This window comes from Nestor notabilis, unplaced genomic scaffold (genome assembly GCF_000696875.1).
Source record: "Nestor notabilis isolate BGI_N333 unplaced genomic scaffold, ASM69687v1 scaffold3454, whole genome shotgun sequence".
NCBI lineage: Eukaryota > Metazoa > Chordata > Aves > Psittaciformes > Psittacidae > Nestor > Nestor notabilis.
Window position 1 is genome coordinate 63442 of NW_009926747.1, and position 25267 is coordinate 88708.

At 36.9% G+C, this 25267-nt stretch overlaps 1 protein-coding gene across 1 annotated transcript in view; it reads right to left on the reverse strand.

Annotated features, from left to right (window-relative positions):
- SLC2A13 (solute carrier family 2 (facilitated glucose transporter), member 13) overlaps positions 1 to 25267 on the reverse strand; it is a 121630-nt gene that overhangs the window by 54292 nt on the left and 42071 nt on the right. Inside the window, exon 4 of the mRNA XM_010013702.1 lies at positions 23782 to 23890. Within this exon, the coding sequence (XP_010012004.1) occupies positions 23782 to 23890 (109 nt within the window). The remainder of the gene's footprint in view (positions 1 to 23781; positions 23891 to 25267) is intronic.

Below are 25267 nucleotides of genomic sequence, written 5' to 3' on the forward strand. Positions count from 1 at the left end.
TTTGTGTTTAACTGCTTTCCCAAATCTGCTGTCTGTTTTCCTGCATTGCCTCTGGGTAAAGATCACTTTCATGTTCATCATTTCCTTGTTGTGACTAATTAAGCTGCCAAGTTTTAAATCCCTGCCTGATAATATTACTCAGACTGATTATTCTATGTGCAAGGACAGCTTGACTACATCCAATCTATGTTTCTCTGTCCTTCAGAGTTCATCGTATGAACTCCAGGCCAAGACCAAAAATCTAAATTTTAATCTCAGTTCTAGGATTTTGTAACCTTGGAGATTTCATATTATTCCTTCACATTTGTTCCTCCTCTGCAAAAGCTTTTTAAATACATTTTCCACAATTCTTGTGAGAAGATTTGAATGTGGATAATACTTGAAAGCAACTGGAAAAGAGAAACAAAGGTAGCTGTTGATCAGTTCTGATGCTCACCAGAAGCACCCCACGGAGGTCTGCGTTAGAGTTTAGGAACATGATAAACAGCACCAGCGATCTCGAAAAGGGGGTGGTGAAGAATGAGGTTGTTCTTCAGGACAATGAAGATGAAATCTGGATCTTTCTCTCAAATTGCGAAGAAGCTAAAATGGTCTTTTGCTACCTTTCAGACTCCAGTAAGACAGCTCTGCCAAGATTATCTTCCACTCCGTATGAGCAGCCTCTTCTGCAAAGAATGACTGGAGGGACTGGTTCTGTTTTGAAGATAGCATGCAACAATCCTCAATAAAACTTCAGCACCGATGTGCTCAAGTGACAAGTACTTGAAAAACACTTCAAAAGGCTACACTAGTAACATCAGCACTAAGCCCTGCACTTGGCAAACACTAATCACAAAATCAAAGTGGAGAAAACCTAAGGTATTCTTTTTAAATTAAAGAAATCAAGAGATGATATGAGGAAGAATAGTTACATTTCTTTACTTGTGTCTTAATTCCATAACTTAATGCAAAATTAATCTAATCATAACCTCAATACAGAATCTATTTTATATTCATCAATGTACTACCTTACTGAAAATCAATTTAATGTACCAAACAGTAACACCTTGGGTTATACAATTCTCAGCCAGTTACAGAACAAAGGGCCTCAGTGGGAGTTAAGAAAAATATGCTGCTGTAAGAAAGATTTATTACACATACCTTAATACGATGACAAGACTTCCCCTGGCATTTTCCATGTTACTTCTGCTCCACTATATCAGGTGTACATTTACAACAATAACAAGATTTAACAGCACTGAAAATTGAAACTTTAAAATGAGGATAGCCTGCTGCATATTATCGTAGGAAGTTATCCTCTTTGAGCACTAATGTAATTTTAAAACATGAAAGATCTGATTTCTGGTAGTAACAAACAAGGTGAGAGTTCTGAACAGGACCATGGTGAAAGGAATAAAGCACAGAAGAGGCTGAGGAAGGTGAGTTTGTGTAGTCTGGAAAAGACTACAAGTGTTTTTCACAACCTAAGCAAGGCAACTAATGGAGTCTTAGTCTTAGTCACAGTCTTAGTCACAATCATCACAAGCTGCAGTAAGTGAAATTCAAATGAAAATATGGCAAAAAAGTTCTTCACTATGAAAGTGGTTAAGCACCAAAACGGGTTGCCCAGGGAGGCTGAACCCATCCTCAAATGGGTAAAATCCTGAGCAACTCAATCTAACTTCGAAGATAGCTCTGTTTGGAACAGCAGTGTGGACCAAATGTATCTGTAGATGTTCCTCCTAACTTACATTACTCACTACAAGTTAACTCAATAGCTAAATAAAGGTTACACAGTCATTTTCACAATCAGACATTTAAGACACACAAAGACGATTTCTAACTTTCTTGAGATTCATCTAAAGGAAAGGATGAGAACGAAATTCCTAAACCAATCCTGCACTATTGCAGGAAACCACAATGAACTTCATAAAATTAATTAAGCTCCACCTTATATTATGCTCTATTACCATAATCTTTCAGCAGATAGAAACTGTCCTCTGATTTTGAGCCCAATTTTATCACCAGCGGCAATGAATCCTAACTTTGTTTAAACTTCATTAGCAAAAGGAAACCTTTTGCACTAAGATCTGTAACAAGAATAAAGAAAGATTAATTAGTCTTTCCAGTACAGTACCTTTTCTCACAATCTTCTGTCACATCATCTTTGCTTAGACCTTTACTCATGGTTCTTGGGCAACAGCACCTATTCTTAAACTAAAGCTGAATGAAAATTTTTTCATGTGAAAAAAATCAAAACTACCCAGATAAAAGAAACCTTTCACATTTTCTTATTGTAGCAAAACCACTTATTTGTTCAAAGAATAATGTCTGGTTGGTCAACAGCTTGATTCTATTGTTTTTTCTTTGTTAAATCAATGCATTTTATCTTATTTGTCCCATTTTACTTTATGCAATTACTTTTCACATTTTATTTTTTTTTTATTTACTTGCACTTCTGTATTCAGCTACTATTCTATCAGAATTTTTAACTGTGGTCTCTTAATATGAGCTGTCCTGCTCTATATTTCTGCACTGCCTAGCACCATCACTATCCTGTTCCACAAGTAAGCCTTTAAAATGCCACAGTTTTATTATGTTTTATTATGCTTGAGGCTGGCTACCACAAAATTGCCTGGTTTTCCCACCATTTAATGAAATAATTCTATATTTTCCTGTATTTATATGCCAACAGTAAATCTTGCTGCTAACAGTTAATATGTTCTTTCTGAAACCTGCTATTAGTCAGCTATTACTGGGCTGGGGGAGAAAAAAAAGTACCCTTTCAAAACTTCTATGACACACCAGTTATTGCTATTTTTTTCTTTCTTTTTTTTTTTTTTTTAAACAATAGCAAGTATGTAAAATTCAACACAATTGCAGAAAGGCAAAAAGTCAAGCCTTAAAATTCATGGAACCAGAGAAAAGCCCATCCTATTGCCACAGTGTGAACAATGAAGATGACTGTGCCATCACCTTATCCGTAAGACGAATTGTGTTTTACATAGAAATTGTTTTTATATATATTTTTCATAGAATCATAGAACAGTTAGGGTTGGAAAGGACCTTAAGATCATCTAGTTCCAACCCCCGTGCCATAAGCAGGGACACCACACACTAAACTATGTCACCCAAGGCTCTGTCCAGTCTGGCCTTGAACACCTCCAGGGTTGGAGCATTCACAACTTCCTTGGGCAACCCATTCCAGTGCCTCACCACCCTCACTGTGAAGAACTTCTTCCTTAGATCTAACCTAAAGTTCCCCTGTTTAAGTTTAAAGCCATTAAATTCATTCATCACTCAACCACACTAAGCAGGTAAAAAAACAACAGGCAACCTACACAAGATTTGTTTAGAAAAATCTTTAGGGGGTTATGTTAATAATGTAGTAAATATCGAACAGCATAATATTGCCCGAGTTCTCTTATGCACGTGAAGATAATTCACCTCTAGTGCTTCCAGAAGAGTAATTACTCCACCTGTTTGAGTATAATCTAAGAAAATGAACAGAAGAAATGCATTACCAAAAATGCATAGAACAATTTTGAGTCTTTCTTCTGGTCTTTTCTGTTTCTTTTTTTTTTATGATGATAGTGATGATGATGATCTGTATGCTGCTTTTAGACTAACGTCTAAACAAACTCCTTCTGGTTTATATTCACACCTCATCCAGTAGGTTCTACTGAACTGATTATCTGGTGAATACTTATCATTAGAATGATATTTTTATTAGAACAGGTTACATGGAAAACAGAATGATGGTTTTATAACATAATAGAACTGCATAAAAACTCCAGTGAGAATAGGGATGAAATTCTGTTATTAGATGCCCTGTTAAGGTCTCTAGAGAAAGCCAGTCTTCTTGACAACTTCAATTTAAATCCCACAACTGGGATTTTGCTCAAAAATGTTATATTGAACAAAAATTTACTTTACATTTGAGAATTTTCACGACAGGTATCTAGAGAACTTAGGGTCATACAAGAACTTAAACTGAAATATTTTAATGAAGCAGGAATTACAGCACAATCAGCATCAGCTTTCAGACAAAGTCATTTCTCCCCAAACGTCCTTTTAGAAACAGCAACCTTGAATAAAAACTGCATGTTGACCTGACAGTCCTGCTGATGGAAGATGACTGCCTTCATGGTGCGCAAGACAGATGATTTACTGTTTCACAATTGAGGACTGTGACCATGTATCCTCCTTGTACCAGCTTTGTTGGTCTGCTAAGTAGAACTCTAGAAATAGCATTGGAATAAAAGTCCTTTTCTTCACAAAGTGGACAAGATAAATTAATCCCAGATTGGCAGGAACTGTGAAACCGAGAAGGGAAACCCATCACATAAATGAAATTTCTGTGAGTTTCACTGGCACACAGAAAAGGTCTTTGTGCCCGAGGACATTCAAATCAGCAGTCCTGAGAGCAAGTGTTCATTTACAAGAGGAGAACAAAGAGGCAAATCAAAGATACAAAGCAGCAGCAGTTCACTGAGCAGACACACATAACTTACGGGGCAAGGGAAGAGTAAAAATCTCCTCAAGCAAAGCTGTTCATGAACAGGTTTCTCCTCTTCTTGAGGGGAATATCCCAACTGGACATAATCTGTATATATGCTGGGTGAATGTTCACATATTTTGCACTGATTGTCCTGGCCATATTAACTTCGTCAGCTATGGGCTAAGATATCGGAGCAAACTACTTGTGAAACTGTGTACTTGAATTATTATGTATGTATATACATACATTTACTATAATATTTATGTAAGAGTTAACAAACTTATTGTATGGACTAAAATCAAGTAATTTAGCTTCTCATCTACTTTTTTTTCCTCTCATTTTTAAGGTCGGATGGAGCTAAATTTGTCAGCAGGTGACTGTGACTAGTAAAATGATGCTGCCTTTGTTCTGCTCATTCCCACTCAGAGAAAAAGCATCTCTGCATGCAGGAAATCTGGGTCTTCTTGTTACCTGTGCATTCCCAACCACTGAATCTGAATGCCACTGTTTTGTCATAACCCACCTTTTGTGATTTGGAGTGTTTCACAATATTTTAAAATGTATAGTCAGATGCACAGTAACGCATTAGTCACACACAGGGTCACCCAAACAGTAACTGGCTGACAATAAAAATTTTAAAAAGTTAGCAAAATGTAGGATATAAAATAATTCCTCAAAAATTCAATGGTCTACTACTATCTGATATAAAGAAATATTTAATAAGATACAATCCTATTTGTTCTGAAAATTTGTCATGCCAATATAACAAGTTAAACTGATACACCAGCATGCTAGAACTCCACTATTCATCTTGCTTGTGCTTCTGCACCATTTCGCCTGCTGACTAATGCCTTTGTCTTCACTCTTCGTGGCTTTTTATTTTCTCTGAATTCCACTCCAGAATCTATTTATGCATCAAGAAAAATATCCAGGATAAAGCCAAGTAAGATGTGCCTAAAAGGGACAGTGATTGATTCTCTCAAACTGAAGCTTGCCTGGGGATCCTTGCCAAGAGAAGAACAATACGTGTAAATACCATAGCAAGACTCCCCTATACACAAGCAGTTTCACTGTTCCTCATAACAGTGCTTCTGATAACGTCACATACCTACAACAATGTATTTTTTTATTTCCATATCTTAACATGCAGAGATGTTAACATGCTTCTTGAAATAAAACTTCTGCAATGGTGAGTCTTAAAGCTAAGTTGCTATTTTATTTTCTAGTTCTACTATACACATACTAAGTGTGCATTCTTTTGCTTAAAATTTTACCTTTTACTCTCAAGTCTGATCTCCAGCCCCAGCCCTGAACTCTCCAGACCTCTCTACATCATGCAACACTTGGTCTTGTTACTGTCATCTCACTGTGACCATGGGGGCTTCAGCAGGCCCACAGCTCCTGACCAGGGAAAAGCCTGGCGCTCCTTGCAGAAGACTGACTCGTTGATCTGCACATCAGTTTAACACGGAGAAGACTGAAGGCACTTTTGCAATTGCTGGATAATTAGCAGTGTCTGGCAAACAATTCATATTACCAAGGTGTTAAGTGTGTAGTATTTAACATAAGACAGTATACCAGAGAGATTGGTAAATCACCATGAACTGACAAATACTCAAATCTAATCCTAGGTGATCACGTATGCTCTTAATTTAAGTATTTGTAAAATAAAGCATGCTGCAATATAAAATACACATATTCTGGGATGACAAAGTTAAGTTCTGACAACTGTCGTACCCTCAAACACCAACACTGACATTGTAACTGCCAGACTGTACTTGCACTGGCAAAAAAAAAAAGAGTTACATCTAACCATTTTCTAACAAAGAATGTAAAATCTCAGCTTCATTTACTAAAAAGATTGTCATCAGAAAAGCTCCTTTCTTTCATTCCATAAACTGAAAGGATTATCTATGTGATTTTGGTTGTCTTTGTTTTTTCTTTAAATGGAAAGACTACTTTTGTTAGAGAAATGAGATACTTATGGCCAGTACAGAAGTTGTTGTCTGTGACATTCAGCAATGCAAGACTACGACCTCCCTTCTGGAAGGGAAACCAGGATAAGGACACAGCAAGCTTTCCATCAGTGGGCATTAATGTGAAGGAAGAGGAGAGAAATCAGATCATTAGATTCCATACTAGGATAAAAACAATTACTTAGAACTGTCTGCAACATTACGCTGTCAGAAGCAAAACATCACATAGCCTCATTCCTAAAGGTTGACAGCATTACTGAAGTATCTGTCTCCACCACTGGGAAGGACTCGGTGTGCTAAGTGTTGTACAAACACAGAACAATTAAATGAGCTCTCCCAGAAAGTGTGCAATGTACAAGGCAAAAAACCTCAAATAGATGCTGACAGATGGGGAGACATGAGATAACGAGGAAGCACCACTAATGCCTGACGTGCAATGATGTTAGCACAATGACACCATGGACTGCTCATGGAGATTGTGCTTTGAGAAGATTGCCTTTGGTTTTGTTTGTTTTTAAGAACCAGGTTCAGGAAGAAAACTTGCCTTGCAGGAGAAAAAGAAATTAAAGGTGGATAAATTAAAGGTGAATAGCTTTCAACAGATAACAAGAGTAAAATGCCTGGACTAGGGAAATACCAGATTGGTACAGCAGAGAACCCATTTTCTGGAGTGGATGCACAGCATATCTCCCTGACAACTTTGTCCTCTAAGGAGTAGGGAGAAAGTAAAAGAAAGCTCTTTACATTTTGCCCAGTCACTAAAGTAAGCTATTCTGCCCATAGGGACAAGTCTAGTGGGCAGAGACCTGTATGTTGAATAAATCAGAGCTCAACATACTATTCTTAAGCAAAATACACTGGAGCAGACTAGTTCAGAGTAGCTGAAAGCCTGGATCACCATGGCATCATCATGTTGGAAAGAAGCCAAAAGGGTATGTGCTTTGTCCTTGAATGGTGGTGATCTGGGTATCTCCTGAAGGTTAAGGCTGACATGCTGCTCTTGCTTTAGATTGCTGCTGCTCCTTACCAGACTCAGTAACATTTTCTCCAGACAGAAACCTTAAGCCAGCTGCCTTTTCATTCAAGTCCTTATCTCAGGCTGGCACTCAGAAATCTGAGTGACGTAACAGTCTGCATTTGATGGGAACAACTGTTGAGCTGGGAGTTGTCAACATTTATTACAGTCATAAAGAGACTGCCACGTAACAGGAGACTGGAGAAAAGCAGAACTTGTATATTTTGAGAAGAGGTGAAACTCTATGATACAAATACAGTTTCAGAACAGGAATACTGAAGAATGTTAGCTTTTGATAATTATACTCTCACATGAAGGGGGAGTGCATGGAAAAAAAATCAGAGACAACATGTATGAAAAACAGTTCGAAAAAAATCTTAAACAATACTTATCTGGCAGACCTGTCTGTGTAGGTTGCAAGTTCAGAAATTTCACAGCATTTAAATATACTGAACAGTAATAGGCATACACCAAATAATCATGCCCTTTAGCATTAGAGTATTCCTCTCTTCCGTGTTCTTCACAGATATTTGCAGATACGTCATGGAAGAAAATTTCCTCAAAGGCGGTGTCACAAGAACATCAAATGAATTTCTGCATAATTCACAGAAAAATCAGTTCACTTTGTTGCGCAAGTAACAAAAGATTGCTATTACTTGACGCATTGCCCATTGGTGGCTAATGCTAGTCAACAGATTAGAAACCAACACCTTTCTTAATGTTACTGGGGATATACCATCCCATAAGGTGGCATCTCCTGAAGCAGAGGTCATGCACTCCCAGTCAAGTCATTCTTCAAGCACGGTGGACAGAAAACACAGGGAAAACATGGGTTTAGAAGACTGCAGGGTCAAAACACTTGAACAGTGATGGACAGATAAATACTTGCTCTTACACATTTTCACAATATGGTCACACCATTTTTCAATCTTCTCCAAAAGCTGGTAAATCCATCCCCTTTGTATCAGTCATCAGTGAAAGCTCCCTGATTTCTTCGATGAAGACAGTGCCATACTACTATCAGTAACTTCACTTTGGCTTAGACATACAGTGGTCACTAGAATTCCTGTGTTCACTATATCTAACATATTTTGTAAATAAATTTCAGTTGCAAACACTGCAGAAAGGTAAACACACAAAACACCTTTATCAGTATCACTAATATGTAAGATAGGAATATTTTATATGTTTATACCCACACATTGCAGAAATAAAGAAGTGAATTCAATCTATTTCTACATACCTGAACAACAGCTTATTTTAGAACTGTCATGTCTTCAGCCTTTCATTACATTTATAATGCATATAAACAAGAATTACGTATGCCCACAGTATCACTGGTATTGTTATCTTGAGAAGAATTACAAGGTGACTATTTCAGCACCTTCCCTCAAAAACCTGGAAAACCAGTATAGGTACCTAAGCAGAGGAGCGGACAAACTGGTGGGGAGTCTGTTCTTACAAATGAAAACAACCTCAGGGCCACAATGAAATAGCAGCAGATTCAGTGCTATGTGGTGTTGTACTTTATTAAGGAGAGCAGCTAAATTTCAGCATTACATTTTGATCCCATTCTCCCCCTTCCCCTTCTCTCTCCTCATAATACCTCTAATTTCACACAGGTAAAGATCCCACTTATAGAGTGGTTTCTGCCTGGCCATTCCCTTCAACAAATACAAGTTTTGCTGGGTTTAGATATGTCTGTACAGCTCAAGCAAGACTATACCACACAGCAATGTGCTTTTTCTGACTTCAATGACATGGAAGAGCTGCTTGTTTAAAATCTTGGATATAAACAAACATTCTATTAGACACAGAAAATAACCGGTAACTTCAATTTTCAGGAGAGCTAAGTGACACAGCAAAACAGCCAAGCCATGTCATATTGCTGTACTCAATCATTAATTAGTCTAATGAACACTGAACCCCCACCAGATAGGATAAGTTGTGACTCAAAGCAGCAGATGTGATTCTGATCTGAAACCTCTGGGGAGTATCTGTGACAGGGACGGTAGCAGTCAGTCTGAAGAGCAGTGCCACAGATGAAGAAATTTCTGCCATGGAGGAAGAAATTAGTCCTTCAGTAGCAGTTAATTTGTTCCAGACAGAGAATTTTGCTGTTAGGAAATGAAAATATCTTTTATGAAACCAGAATAAATCCCAAAACAAGTATATTACATCAACTCTATGCAGAATATCCAGTTCAGTGAGATCAAAAACACCAGTTGCTTATAACCTCTTCGTAAGTATATTTAGAGACAATCATAGAATCATAAAATCACAGAATGCTTTGGGTTGGAAAGGACCTTAAGATCATCTAGTTCCAATCCCCTGCCATGGGCAGGGACACCTTCCACTAGACCAGGTTGCTCCAAGCCCCGTCCAAGCTGGCCTTGAACCCTGCCACAACTTCTCTGGGCAACCTGTGCCAGTGCCTCACCACCCTCACAGTAAAGAACTTCTTCCTTATACCTAATCTGAACTTCCCCTGTTTTAGTTTAAACCCATTACCCCTTGTCCTATCATTACAGTCCCTGATAAAGAGTTCCTCTCTGGCATCCTTGTAAAATAATAAGCTAATGCACAGAACCTGAGACATGCTTACATTGATAAAAATGTTAAAATGCGTGTATCACATTTACTTCAGCGCTTCTGTACACGATAGTTTATTCATGCAGCAAGCATGGAATCACTGCAAGACTATGTAGTTAACAAAAGCCAAAAGCTGACTTACTGAAAAGATGAGCCACAGATCAGCTTTGATACTGCAAGACAAGATGAGAGACCTTGGAGTTGCCCAGGCCAATGACAGTCATACACTTCTAGCCACCCTGCACAACCCCACACCCACAACCCTAAATGCTAAAAGACTCAGAGAGACCCAAGACCTTTACAGGACCTAAACTACAATTTCTTCCAACCTAACAGCCCAAATAAGTCTCCAGACCAAGTCAGAGAGTTTGAGTTAGTGCTAAGATTTCTTTTAGTAGTTTGTATCTCACCATGGTATTAAATTGTGATTACATGCGGTTTCAGTCCCTTGTTCTCACACTCTGTTAATGGCTCAGGCATAGAATAGAAGGTGGTTGTTAAAAAGTAGCCAAACAGGTCCAAGTTTTACTGAGCTCTTACTTGGTTCCTTACAGTCCAACATGCATTTCAGTACCTTTTTCAGTTCTTCTACCCTCTCTCACCAGCATACAAGGGCATCAAGTATTTCTTTAGCGCACAGAAAGCTTTAGTTTTTATGAACTTCTAATTGTTTTCAAGAACCAATTTCATTATTTTGGTCCTAAACCTATGACTACCTCTGTAAAACACATGAAAGTCTGTTGATGATAATGTAGTCTCACAATTTCTTTCTATTTTCAGGATGTCTGTAAAACATGCTTTGGGTGAGTGCAATATGCAAGTGACTATTAAAAGGAAATAAAATATCACAAAAGGAATTTGCTCCTTCAAGAAGAAGTTCCAAAATCACTCTCTGAAGTATTATTACCTCCCATAAACTTGCTAGCACTCTGGGAAAAACACCTCAACCACTTTAAGCAGTCACAGATGAGTTCCCCCTCACCTGTAGGGGCTTCGACTCAACTCGCACCCCTCCAGCTCTGACAACACCAGATCTTGGACAACACTCCAGGAAAGAGACAGCTCCTCCAAAGATGAGAAGCCAAGCACTGTTTAGTTTCCCTGTCCTGACATCCTGCTCCCTTCCTGGACTCTCCCTGTTATCACTCGTTCTCCTCACTGGCCTTACAGACACATTCTTTCTCACCACGCTGAGGAATTAAGAGTCTCTTTGGTGATTTCTTATTTTCTTTCAATGTAGTATCTGCACTCTATACCACACCTTCCATATGTTATTTTGACCATAGCAGTCTCTTTTTTGTAGACTGCTCAAGTAACAAAGTCTTTATTAGCCTTTAGATGCCACCATGTTCTATTTATTTTCATTTATGGTAAATGAAAACAAACTATTTTCATTTATGGTAAATCCTTGCATTGCACATAACCTTCCAAGCTTTTTTTTGTGTCTCAGCTTCTGTGGCACTTCGACTAGCCTCCAGCAGCTTAATTCTTATTGACAGACTCCAAAGAATCCAATTCACAGAACTGGTTCCTATGCTTTTAAAGTAAAGGTGACTAAACAGATCTAAAGGGCATCATATCTCTTACTCTATGTTCGAATGGGATCAGCAATATATTTCACTGAGGTTGTTCATGTTGCTGTATCAGGCAGCATCTAACCAGGTGACCTTTTATACTTTAATTTTGTGTCTTTAAAGGTTGGTTATGTTGTGTGCTTTGAATTATTTCACTTTTTTATATTCCTTGGTTTTCATCTAAGAGACACTTCCTTATTGCTACAAATACAGTCCAGCATTTGAACAATATATGCCCTCTAGGTTTTCACAAGTGAGCAAACCTATGACACAAACAATATCCTCTCCCCTTATTTCTTTACTGTACCTTAAGGAAAAAAAAAAAACAACTTAAATTGGTCATTAATTGGTATCTGATTTCCTGATACATCTTGAAATCAAAAAATGGCCTTTGCTAGAGATAACTAAAACGTACATATCAACAAAATGATGCATATTAAACATTAACTACTGTGTAAGAATGGAATTTTTTACAAGATAATTAAAGGTAATAACACAAGAAAAACTGTTAAGACCAAAGTGTGCTCCAGGAGCTTTCTAGACAAGCAATAAATTACAACAAACAAACAAACAAACCGGTATTGCTATTTTGAGAACTTCCTGCAGCAATCATTCATGAATGATTTAAAAACAACATCTCTGCTGTGATTTCATTTCATTACTTAGCTTTACATATGAGCAACATGAATGAGATACATTTAACTTAACAGCTATACTGTGTATACTAGATAGAAAGCAAAGACATTTTATTTCACATAATTGCTTTACCATAATTGCTAATATCCAAAGCCATATGTTTCAGCAAAGACTTCGCAGTTCATAGATTTCCTCCTGTATGGCCCTGAAGTTAATACTGGATTTGTGACATGAGAGTTATTACCAAGGCAACAGATAGAAATCAAAAAGTATTACAATTTCACTACAGGTAAAAGAGAGAGCAGAAGCCAAAGGCAAAAAAAAGAAAAAGGGGTAAAACTTCTATTAAAGACAAAAATCCTTCATTAACATAGAAAGAAATGGTAGAAATTACTGATGTGAATACATTTTTTCTTTAAATAAATTACTTTGGGTTTAGGTTTTCTCCGAAGTGAGACTTTCTCTAAATATGCTTTTACAACCCAAAGTATAGGATCAGATTTTATCACTTACCATTAAAAAACCACATTAAGGCAAAGTACTATCAGCAGGCCTGTTGGTTGTTTTTCAGTGTTTTAATACAAATGTCACAACATTCTGGCTGGTTTACCACTGAAGATACATTAATTTGTATGATAATCTGGGGTAAAAATTGTGCACTTCTGCACAGAGTCCCTGCTGATCAGATTTCATTAAAAACAAAAGATGTTCTAAATGAGAAGACAGATAGCAGTATTCCCTCTCAAATAACTGGATATGTTAACTGCTATACATTTCTTTGAACACGTCTTTCAAATATGTTATACAAATAAACACTAATATTTCCAAATGAAGATATTACAAGTCTTTGTATTAGCAACATTCAACACAAAACTTAAAAGGAATTTACTTCTGTGAAAACACTACACTGAAAAATGATGATTTATTAATGACATTTGACTTTGGGGTTTGTTGGAATTTTTTCATTTATTTTTTTTAATGAGATGTCAGTTAATGCTCACAAGAATCCTTTTTAATACATCTGCAACATTTAAAAATAATTAAGCAATTCGTTAGGCAGACCCCCTAGCAGATAGGTTCAGACTGTGATTAGTCATTTTCTGTTGTTATATCCTGGGGTTTACTATTATGCATGCTATTCTACCCCTCAGGATTTTTTCTTCTAGCCAATAACCCAAGAAAGAACTCAAAAAAGTCAGGAAAAAAGAAAAATATTTCATGTGGTTGTTCAATTCATTGAGTTAAAGGTCCAGGTTTGGGGAAAGGAAGAAACAAAACCCCCACAACCAAACAGGCATTCAGCATCAGAGAAATAAGGAAAAGACTAACATTTAAAGATTTATGAAATGGGAAATGTTACGTGCCCGTTACAGTACCCCACATCAGCATCTTGAACATGCTTCCTCTGAGATTTGAGAAGGTTTTTTTGGTTGGGTTTTTTTTTTTATTTCTGAGGAAAATTACAATGCAAATAAACATCCGCCTCAAGATCAATTGATAGGATCTTAAAAAATCTAGGATTTTTTAAGTCTGTTTAGGTTTTACTGGGTATTGTTTGGCTTTGTTGCCTTTTTTTTTTTAATAATACTAAATGGATAGATTATAAGAATTATCAGAAGAGAGGTGGGATATAAAAGTTTAATTTAAAGGAAATCAGTCTATTTTTAAACTTATATTCATCTTCTATTTTATGTCTACTAATTTCAACACCAAAACTGCCTAAATATGTTATTTCTAATACATTCTCTATTGTTGTGACAGTTCAAGGAAATTAGAAATGATGAGGTTTTCCTACTTCCCTTGAGACCATCAGTCTTAATATCTCTAAGCATAAGCACTAAACTATGTTCTGATAATCACTCTATATTTTACTTAATTTCATCCCATTACTCCCCTTATTTAACATCTTTAAGTACTTCCTTGATCTTCCTGGTACTGAAACCTTCAAAACTTTAATATCAGAATTACCTATTCTTTGATGCTATACTTAGGACAAAGATGTATCTGTAAAAGCCATCTTCCAAAAGCTCTGGCTAGTTAAGCTTCACAAAGCATGCAGCTTCTTAAACAACATGAACATATTACAGCTTTAATCTAGTTAACAACTCCACCAAGATTCACTGGTTTGTTTTGCATTTGTTTGTTTTTTCCTTAAAGTGGCTTCTATTTCAAAAGGAATGAGAACACAAAATGGACAAGGAACTGGCATTAGCAGTAAGAAGCTTCAGCCGGAGAGGGAACCTTGAAGTTTGGTGTATGACATTGTCTAAATAATCCAAGCCACAGTTTTTTGTTTGGTTTACAGAAAATTACAAATCTGTGCTTTTAAACTGTCTCAGATTAATTTCTGGCCATCACACAACGGGAGAAGAAAGATTCACTTTCTTTTTATCTTATTTTTGAAGTGGGAACAGCAGAGTATGGTTTTAGTGCTAGCAACACTGTTACACAGGTGACTTGGTTTTAACACAGATACACTCTCTGACTTGTACCCTGAACATCCTCTTCACAGTTACTGCAACTGATAAATGAACAACCTGTGGAGCTAAACCACCAAACCCTTAAGCCACTCAGGGTTTTGTAGGTCATCTCCAACAAGCACACACAAGAATATCTATGATGAAAGGTTTACTCTTTAAGCAACAGTTCTAAAGCATCAGAGTTGTTTACACCACAGCAATAGATATATAAACTTTAACAATAATTTGACAGCCTTAAAAATGTTCAGCTTCACTGAACAACCTTCTTGTGCTTCAAGCACAAGTTACGTCCATCCAGACCACTCAGTCTTGCAATTCGCTGGCTAAGTACAAAATCAAACTGAAGGCTAAAGTTTAACTACTCCTCACAGTTCTTGCACAGGTTTAGAGCTATCTCAGATGTCCAGCAGCATGACCTGCTAGTTTCTCTCCCCATCCCTCTCCATGACTCTAAATACCAATACTCACTACCACCCACCACCCTCTTGTTGGAAGGGTGAGGATTTGTGCAGGTCATGTTAATTCACGACTGAAGCAGTCAACAGCCTGTTTCCTCCCTGTAGAACAAGTATTAATTTTTTTTCTTCTCAGACCTGCTGCAGTTTTACTTAGGCCAATGTTTTGCTTGGTTGGTTGGTTTTAGTTCTTGGTTACAGCTATTGGCATCCTGTCATCACACATACGTATTTCAGCCACTTCCTAGCAGATTACTGAGGCAAACTCCCCTTACCAGGTAATATTCCCTTCCCATATAGGTATTTTCTACTGACCAAGAAGAAACATGATCAGAGCAGGGTCTGGAAAAACTATGGTCAGACTTATCCTTGACCAGCTCTGAGGAGGAGGTGAAGGCAAACAGAAAGAGGGAATGGAAAGGGTTGACTCTCCTAACATGGCCATTTCCCAGCTGTTGTAAATACTGCCTTGTGGGTTCTGTAGATAGCATTTGATGAAAAGGTGTTTAAAATTTCTGCTACCTGCTCCACCAGCACCTTAACTGCTGGCTTGTAGACTGTTTCTGTCCAACCTAAGGCCCTGTACTTAGAGCAACATTTTGATCTCCAAATCAGTTTGTTCTTGGTCCCAGTTCCAAAGACACCACTTCTCTCTTTAGGCTGAGTGATAATTTTCCAAACTTAAGTGGACAGATTTCCACAAAGAAAGTAACTGTTCAGTTCAGATCTGCCAATTTACTGGGAGGGGGCAGGGAGAGGGAAGAGAGGGAATCATGTTCCAGGGCTTGGAAAACTTATCATATAGGCTAGTTTCTATGTAAGAAACTAGTGCCCAGTAAGAACAAGTTAGTGACTATCAGCTGATTGGAGCTTTTTAATAAATATTTTATTTTTAATACTCTCTTTATTTTAAAATAAAAAGGCTCAGCTATGACAATAGTACACTACCTAAGGAAAAACAGTTGCTGAATATGCCAGCCTTTCAATATAACAGTTATGGTTTCATCGTATTTCAATGAACTCTGTTTAAAGTCCTTCAAGTACTACGAAACTGATAAAGGCAGCTTCCATAATCTCTCATTTAGAATGTTTTACTCTGAGTAATATGAAATAACTTTTATTTATTAACTGCAATTTGTTCCTCTCAAGAGCTGTTATAAGTTAATCACATTATTTCTGTACAGCCCATACAACAGAGGTATTTGGTATAAGAAGAAAATCACCTTTCCTAGTGTAACTGACTAGACTTCTGTGTAGTTGCTTTTCAAAACATATTTGCAGTCTATCAAAAAAAATCTGATGATATACAAGTCCAAAAATGCATCTCTTTCATCCACTGAAGTTTTTTAGATTAAGAGTTTGCATGCAGAGCATCCTGCAATATGAAGAAAAGACAATATCATGAAATGAAGGGTCACTTCTCGGGAAAAAAAAAAGTTATTGGAAAGCTTTATTAAAACCTAATAAAATATTTAATGGATTATTATCTGAAAAGCAAGTGGACAGGCAACATAAGGTTTCTTTTTGTTTTATTAAACATCTTTCGAAGCCTAAGGGGAAAACGCAAAATTTAAGACAAAGCTATAAACTAGACAGTTTACTCACAAAAAAAAAATAATCAAAGGATGAAAACTTAAGCACGAAGCAGCCTTCATTGTTATGGAGTCATTAGAGAAAATTAGACCTGTCAACTACCAAGACTTCTCAATTATCCTGACAACATTATGAAGTTCATATCTGAAAAGACATTAATGTAATTGTGTCTCCTTCAGTCAGACTGAAAGCACAGTTGGGTCTGAGAGTATTCAAGAATAAATGAGGCAAGAAGTTACTGGCCATGCAAAAACAAAGGCTACATGACTGTCTGCTTGGTAATTACTGTGGCCCAATTTAAATCTAAGTCGAACCTACAATAAAAGATACATTATTCTTCAGTAACTGCTGTGGCTCTTGGATGACATTTTAGCATTGTGTAAGTTTTGGGTCTTCTTTTGTCCTGTTTGTTGTTACATTGGGGTTTTCTTGTTTTTTTTTTTTTAAAATCAATGCTGGAATACAAAGCACAAGAAAAATGTGACCCACCATTACTTTTTGCCAGCAGAACTTTTGTTTACAGATCTCAGCAACTATTTTCCAATATCCAAATCAACAGTGAATGCTCTAGCAAAGTCTCATTTCTATGACCAATTTATTCATTATAAATCTGTCATAATTTGTAAATACATTAATTATAAATCTCTCTATGACTGCTGATGATGAAAGAGTACAGAAGATTGCTACTACTTGTGCTGTAATTCACAGAAGTTATTTATTTAAAGATCTTCAACAAGGAAGTTGAAAGGTTTATCTGCAGTCACTGTCCCATGCTACCTATTCAGTATTCCATTTCAGACAAGTTTAAAAATTAGAACTTAAAGGCAAGTGCCTCAGTTTGGGCTTTCACCATCCCTTTGGGGGTTAAGTCGTGCATCCCTGCCACACATCCCTGCCACACATCCCCTTCTCAGTTCTAAGGCTGCAGAGGTGCATGCTGCCTCATGCTTGCTTCAGCAAACAGAAGCAAAGGTTTACAGCTCCTCACAGGTTCCAGCTCTGCAACTGCTGCACAATAGACCCAGCGATTAAACCTGCGGGAAATGTGCTTTGCTTCCATTAAACTCCTCTCTAGCCTCTACTAAACTCCAGAAGTATCCTGGCTTCTTTCCAGTCCCACTTCTCTTTCATTCTCTCATTTACATTCAGTACAATATCCATTCACTTTTCATGTTAATTGTTTTAATATTCTTAACTTATCTTCAAACCTTCAATTTCCACTTGTTACATAACCTCCTTTTGTCCTCTTTTGTCTTTTCCTTCTTTATCGAGCTTTTTCTTCCTTCATATTACTCTGAGCTTTTTTCCTTTTCCATACAGTATTTTCTTCCACTCAAGTTTTTCTTGCCAGCTGAAAACAAAAATGCTTCTTCTTATCATCTTTCTGTTGTTTTTTCTTTTGTTTGCTTGCACAGATTGAAAAAGCAAGACTGTTAGAGCTCAAAAGCGTCTATGGACCAAATCCAAACACCAATACATTTTACATTTGGTGTCATTTAACTTGTAGGAGACGCAAGGATATCTTAACAATAAAAAAACATTGTATTAACTAGGAATAACAGATCACATATACCAGCAAACAGCTTAACAAAAATGCTGAAGGCCATGAGCTCTCCCTGTTGACACATTATACTGCTTTTCTGTTGCAGAAAGATTTTCTAACACAATATGAGAAGATAATGGCAAATTACAAAACTAGCACCACATCAAGCTAGTATTTCAACTGCAGAACAAAATATTTTGTTTGGCTTTCATCAAGTCCCCTCAAGTTTTATAAGAATGAGAATAATCAAGATGATACAGCTGTCTCTTCAATCTTATCTCAGATTTATAGTCTTGAGGGCACAGGCAGCCTGTGTGAACATCCATCAGCTCACTCAAAACTAGCAAGTCCCCAGAAAAGCAGCAGGAACTCCAGAACAAGCCACATTACTTATGTGCAGTTCTGACAAGACAATACTGAACTCCCTCCAATTATGGCTAAATTACTGCTTACTATTCCAGATAATTTAGGATTTTTCCCTAAAGTTTTCTTCCCCATGTTTTTCTGTCTGAGGTTTTTGACTGCAATGAAGCTGCACAGTACCAGAAATGATTTTGGAAGTCCTCGTCCTGCAGGAACATTAGCATATAGCTAAAACATCTGTGTACTCTATTGATGATTTTCACCAATCTGAAAAAGTCAAATGCTTCAAGCTTCCTCTTCTTCCCACCCCCCAAAAAGGATTTTCTTCTTTTTTTAAAAAAAACCAAACAAACAACAACAACAAAAAAAAAACAATGGGAAAAATTAGCTTCAAGTTTTGCCTTAAAATTGGTTCTCCCTCATGTTTTAACTATGGGCTGCTGTGGGCTTGAAAATATCTGCACACCACTGTTTTAACAGAATTCTGGGATATGTTACTAATAAAAAGCTAAGTTGTAACTGCTCTCCTGGAATATAACTTCCTTCACAGGGTCTTTTTCAGCCTCCTGTCAGCCAGATTTGTGAATCCAGGCCTGAAACAGTGAGCATCCATTTTCAAGATGAGAAAATACCATAATGACAAGAAATGGAAAAGTTAAACCACTTCAGATCTGCTCGCACCAGTGTGAGAGATGCTCATCTAAAAACGTGTGATTTCCTCTTTTACAAGTCAGTTAAGCTGGCAATAGCCATGACAAAAAGGAAACATTTTCTTCTGCTTCGGGCTCTGTATCAAACAGCAGTGGCACCCTTGTTTTTAGGAAAAAAGGAATCAATCAGTGAGCTTTATTCTTTTACTGACTAAATTTATCATGTTAGAATTTGTTCCTGAGAGAGTCAATCTCCTTAGCCTATTTTTACATTTTGCTTCTCTTTTAGATCCGCCTCCTCAATGCAGAGGTTGCTCCACATGCTGTTCTCACCAGTTCAGTAACATCCTCTACGTGATGAGAATTCCTAGTTCCTCATGGCTGGATGTTATACACATACTTGGCTGATCCAAACACAATATGAAACCGTTTCTGTGCAAAAACCAGATCAGTTTATTGCACAACGAGATGGACGGACTACAGTCCTCAACAACTCTTACAGAAGTTCTTTTAGTTTTCCTCTCCCCATCCTCAAGAGGAATCCAACTACAGATGGACTTTGTTGCACTCACAGGCTTTAATGTTGATACAAAATTTTTAATCAGAAAACAAAGAACAGGTTTCTGAACTCTTAATCATGACAGCTTTAGATTTTTGTTGTTGTCTCCATGTGTTTCTTGTAGATATTTTAATGCTTTTTAGGATCTCTTCTGCTACTGGGTACACTCAGTCATTATTTCTAGACCCCCTACCTATACCACTCATACTTTTTGATTCAAATGTTTGTTTTCTTAAATGGAAGAGATACTCAGTAAAGCATATACAAATTGGGGGAGTACTAAATAATTTTGTGTTTTCTTCCTCATATTTTTATTTCACTTTCCTGCTTTGTGATTTGATTATGTTCTGGTTTTTAAAAATTAGTTTTTCAGACACACGAACTTATTCCTATGGCCTCACTTTCTTACAACAAAACACAAGATTTAACAAATTCATTTATAGCAGAAATAGTGGAAAAACCTCAAGACAGATTAGAACAAGCCAGGGCCCATCATGGATGTTGCCCTGTTATCTGGTCACAGTGTAGAAGAGTCCCACGGAAATATGTAAGGAGAAAGGAGGCAACCAGAAGCTAAATTCTCTGCTAGTGAAAGCCAGGCAACAGTAAGTCAAGGTCATCAGCCTCTTCTCCTACAGCCTAGAAAGGGGTATACTAAAAGAGCATTCACAGCAGCACCAAAGTTACAGTGAACAACAACCATCAAAACATTTTTTGTGACTGTTTTTGGTAAACAAGCTTCAAAACCACTGAAGGAAAGCCCACGCAATCCTACAACCTCCAACCACAGCCAATGCCTGTTTTCTTGCTGCAACAGAACAGCAATCCCAGAATATCATATCTTAACATTACAAAGAGGAAAATAGTGCTTAGAGAGTTAATGCAATCTGACAGTACCTTAAGGTACCATTTAATTACTGCATTAAAAAGCAATCACCAATTTCTAAGTAAACAAACCATCAATAGACAGCTGCTCACTTACATTTGAAAAATGTCCTTTCATAGGAGACTGTTTGTCTTGCATACCTGACAACTAAAAATATAGTTATACTGGATTATTGAAAAAATTGAGTATTACAAATGGTTTACAAGCCAGTCTTTTAACAATAGTGCCTTCATGTGTTTATTATAGGCATTTTCTTATTTTAAAGCTAAGATTCAGCTGGTTTATAGTTGTAATTCTGTCCTCCTACACATCCACAAGCAAATTAGGTCAATCCCAAACTATTTGTAAAACCTCCTACACAGAAAGGAGTTTGAGATTTTAAAACATACAAAGTTTAAAATAAACAGTCAACCTACCAGTGTCTTAAACCTTGTGAACTGCCAATTTTTTTGTTCTAGCCTAATAAGGTATCCTAAAGTAGTATAAACCACGATGTGAGAATGACTGTCCTTGGCCATAAGTTGCAACCATATCATGTTTAATAACATTTTAATAATGTTTATTATATAAGTTCCCCCAATTAACTTCTAAACTTACTTCTACATTTGGCATCTGTAGCATCCTGTGGCAATGAGTTCCACTGTGTAATTACGTGCTGTGTGAAAAAATGTTTATTTTAAACCTACTGCTGCGTAAGAGCTGGAAGTCTTTAAAATTGTGTTATAAGAAATGATGAATAGTCATGCTCTGCCCATCTTCTCCATAACATTCGTAGCTTTATAATCCTCTTGTGTTTCTTCTAAACCCATCTGTTTTCCAAGCTGCAGAGTTCTAACCATGCTGTTCAGCTATAGATATCTCTTACCCCACATAACCTGGTTTATCCTGGTGTTTGCAGATCATTTTCCAGACTGGTCATGGATGTCACCATAAAATTATAATGCATCTTCAAGATCTTTTTTTTGAATAGTAACAATTTAGACTGCCATGCATGTTAGTTAGCCAGTTCCCTCCCACAAGCATTATTGTATAATACTGCATGGTTAATACACTTGCCATTTTATTAATTTGTTATCTTGTATTATCTTCCTATAACTAACTGTTCACGCTCACAGATTTAGAGGGTATTGTGAATGGTGTATGAGTACAAGCTGTTATTTTGCTGTTTAGCCCTTTCACAGACTTATTAGAGCAGCAAAGATCTCCACACAGATCCCTGTAGGAGTCTATTCTCATCTTACGATAATTATCCTCTGAGTCTATTCTCAGCTTATGATAACTATCCTCTGAGTCTATTCTTAGCTTATGATAACTATCCTCTATTCTTATATTTTCCTTTTTTTTTTCCCTATCTTAAAAAGTTATTAATCTGAGAAGGCTTCTCTCTTACCTTTGAGACCATCTTGTTTCTTCAAGAAGTTTTGGCAGCAGCTGTCTTGAATGGTTAGTTCATGTCTATGATGGTTAGTTCATATGGGATATGTACTTCTAACATGACCACAAACTTGCATCCAGCTACTTACAATCTGTTTACAACAATCATATTTGTTCTTCATACTTTATATTTTCCATGTAAATGTTCATTTTTTGTATTTATAAGCACACATCTCATTTGATTCTATGACAGTTTTAATTAACTTTGATAAGGACAGAAATAAAACTTTCTGGGGTGTAGCTTCATGCAGGTTATGCTACATTTCCAAATTCAGTGATTATGTATTTGAGTTACTCCAGCCCTGTTGGGTGTACCCTGATGAGTCTAGGCAATTTGTTTTTAATAATTTTAATCAGCTTGTTCTAAAAGTTCTTCCACTAACACTTAAATTTGAAACAGACCATCTTAAGTATGGGCAGGAAGCTTCATACACCCTATATAATTAACACAAATGCAAAAAGAGTCTTTGTAAGATTTGGTGCTAAAGATTTATCTTCTACTACTGTTCTCATGTCTTGATCCTTACTGGGCCTGGAGGCTATTAGGTCTGTTGCTTCTGATGTGCCTGAAGAGTTTCTCAAAGCTCTTTCTGTGCCAGTCTTCTGGATTTCAATGACTTAGTTTTGCATCCAAATGCTTTCCACATTTGGTTACAATTTCTACTTTATGAAGTCTCTCTTCACCTGTTACAGTTTTCTCTCCTTTGCAGTTTAACAATTCTGAGTTTGTTTTTTTTTTCCCCTCCTTGTGATCGATGGCAGATATTTACTCTATGATTTAATATGGTAGCTCTTGATACCACTAAAAGCTTTATTCTTTCAGGTGTTCCTTTTAACAATTTCCTAACAAGCTTGCTCCCCTAGGTGTAGTTTTCTCCGTAAGATGTTACTGCAATATATTTTACACTTGCTCTTAAAACAGTATGGATATCTTATTCATTATAGTTACTCTTGTTGGAGAGCTCAATAGTAATTTCACCTTAAGCTATGTCTTGTACACATTTGTCAAGAGCTACTCCTCTTGTCAGCTGACAGCTTATCACAAACGCCAATATATTGTTCTTCACTTCTACATTTACTGAGTCTTCATAAGCTGAGTCTTCATAAACATAACACAACTGTGTAATAACTGGAAATGTTTCTTCCCTCAGCATCTTACCTCTTTTAGCACTTCACAATAATGCTCCATCATGGTCAACAGTCTAACCCTCACCATATTTTAATCTATTTGCACACAAATTCAAACCATAAGTGTACTTTCTTGTCTAGACAATATACAGCTTTGACCGTAAACCCTAACATACAATAACGCATCGCCCAGAGTACAGTTTGCATTCTCATCTCTATGTAAATGTTTGCCCTTACACTAACACCCTCCTGTAACAATTTTCTGAGATGCCAATTATGCCAATATCTGGATTTCAAACCAGCATTTCAGCTCTCACACTCAATTTTTCCCATTTCAGATTTTCTCCAGAAGCCCATCTACAACTTCTCCTGGTCTGTCTAATACTTTATAAAGAGAAGCAAGCAGTAAATACATACATGACGGTGTTAATCCCTGACAGCTGTTGAAACATCTGCAGACCACAACCCACAATTAAGGCTCTTCGAGTTGGAGGGTATGTTAGCATTCTGCAGATCACAGGTCCAGCTTAAAAACAAACAAAACACACACAACAAAAAAAAATATGTGATAGTTCTTAAGTGAGTGCTCTCAAGACAATGTTCCCAGGCATAACAGGCTTTGCACCTTAGTTTCAAACACACTTGGATTGTTTCAATTATTTCTGAACAACTTGATCATTTCACTTCTGCTTTTCTACACAGTACTACAAAGATAATTTTCAGGAAGCCGAGGCAAAAAAATGAAACCGTTTTGTAGACAGTGTATAACTCTCCTATATCATACTAACAGATTGAACATCTGCTGCGACTGAAGGTACTCAAAGTTATCACAAAATATCACTGTTGTTTTCTTTCTAAAAAATCCAGTGTTACTGAGCGGTTATTTCAGAAATGCCATGACCCACTGCTCAGATCTGGATCTTGAAGATACAGTGTTCTCCCTAGTCCCCCAGAGACCCAACTTCCACAAACCAACTGCAAGTGTGGGTGCTTTGAAGGTATGGGGTAGATCTATTCTGCACAGCTGTAAGGCCAGCAGAGAGAGCATAAATTATTTTTTTTCCCCCCATACTTTTGGTAGCAATGGTATAAGGCTGTATTCAAAAAAGCAGAAAACAGTGTCTCAATGAAGAGAAATGCAAAAATTTCTGTCAGAGAAGTTTTCTTCCCTGTTAATTTTGGGGTTTTTTTAAAGTAATACATCAGGCAAAACTTTAAAATACTTGTCTTCATTATTTACTTGAATTTATTCCTGTCCAAAGTGGTACCTGAGGCAAGCATAGTCAGGTGAAAAAATCTGCGTTTTATACATCTTACCACATCTGCTATACCGAATAGAGATCACAATAGCTACAAGTCAAAATAGTTGGAAAAAAGGTGAAAAGGATCTACATTTTTATGTCTTCAAAGTCTTTCCTGAACATACAGAAAATATTAAATGTACTGATTCTGTATAAAACCCTGTATGGGTCTGTTAGCAAAGAACGATTTACATGCAAAGAGTTTAAACATCAGAAAGCTGACAATCTGTGAACAGTTTCAAGAGTGGAACTCAAGAAGGGGGTTTGATAACATTTTCTTCATTGAAAAATAATCAGACCTACCTAAGACAAAACTTGTTTTCATAAAAAATATGGCATTTGGAATTCATATCTCAACTGTATCATCACTAAGCTTTGCATATTTATTAGTAACAGCAGAATGCAGTCTGACAAATTTTCCAGCTGTACATTCAGACAGTACATCCCACCTGTCCTGCCATACAGACATATCACTACCTTCAAAATGTCTTTGAGTAAAATCAAGTGACAGATAAATAGAGCCAATCTATGTATCTGACAATATATTCTCAAGCAAGACACATACACATTACTGGGTAGACGAGTATATCAAAGGGTTCAGC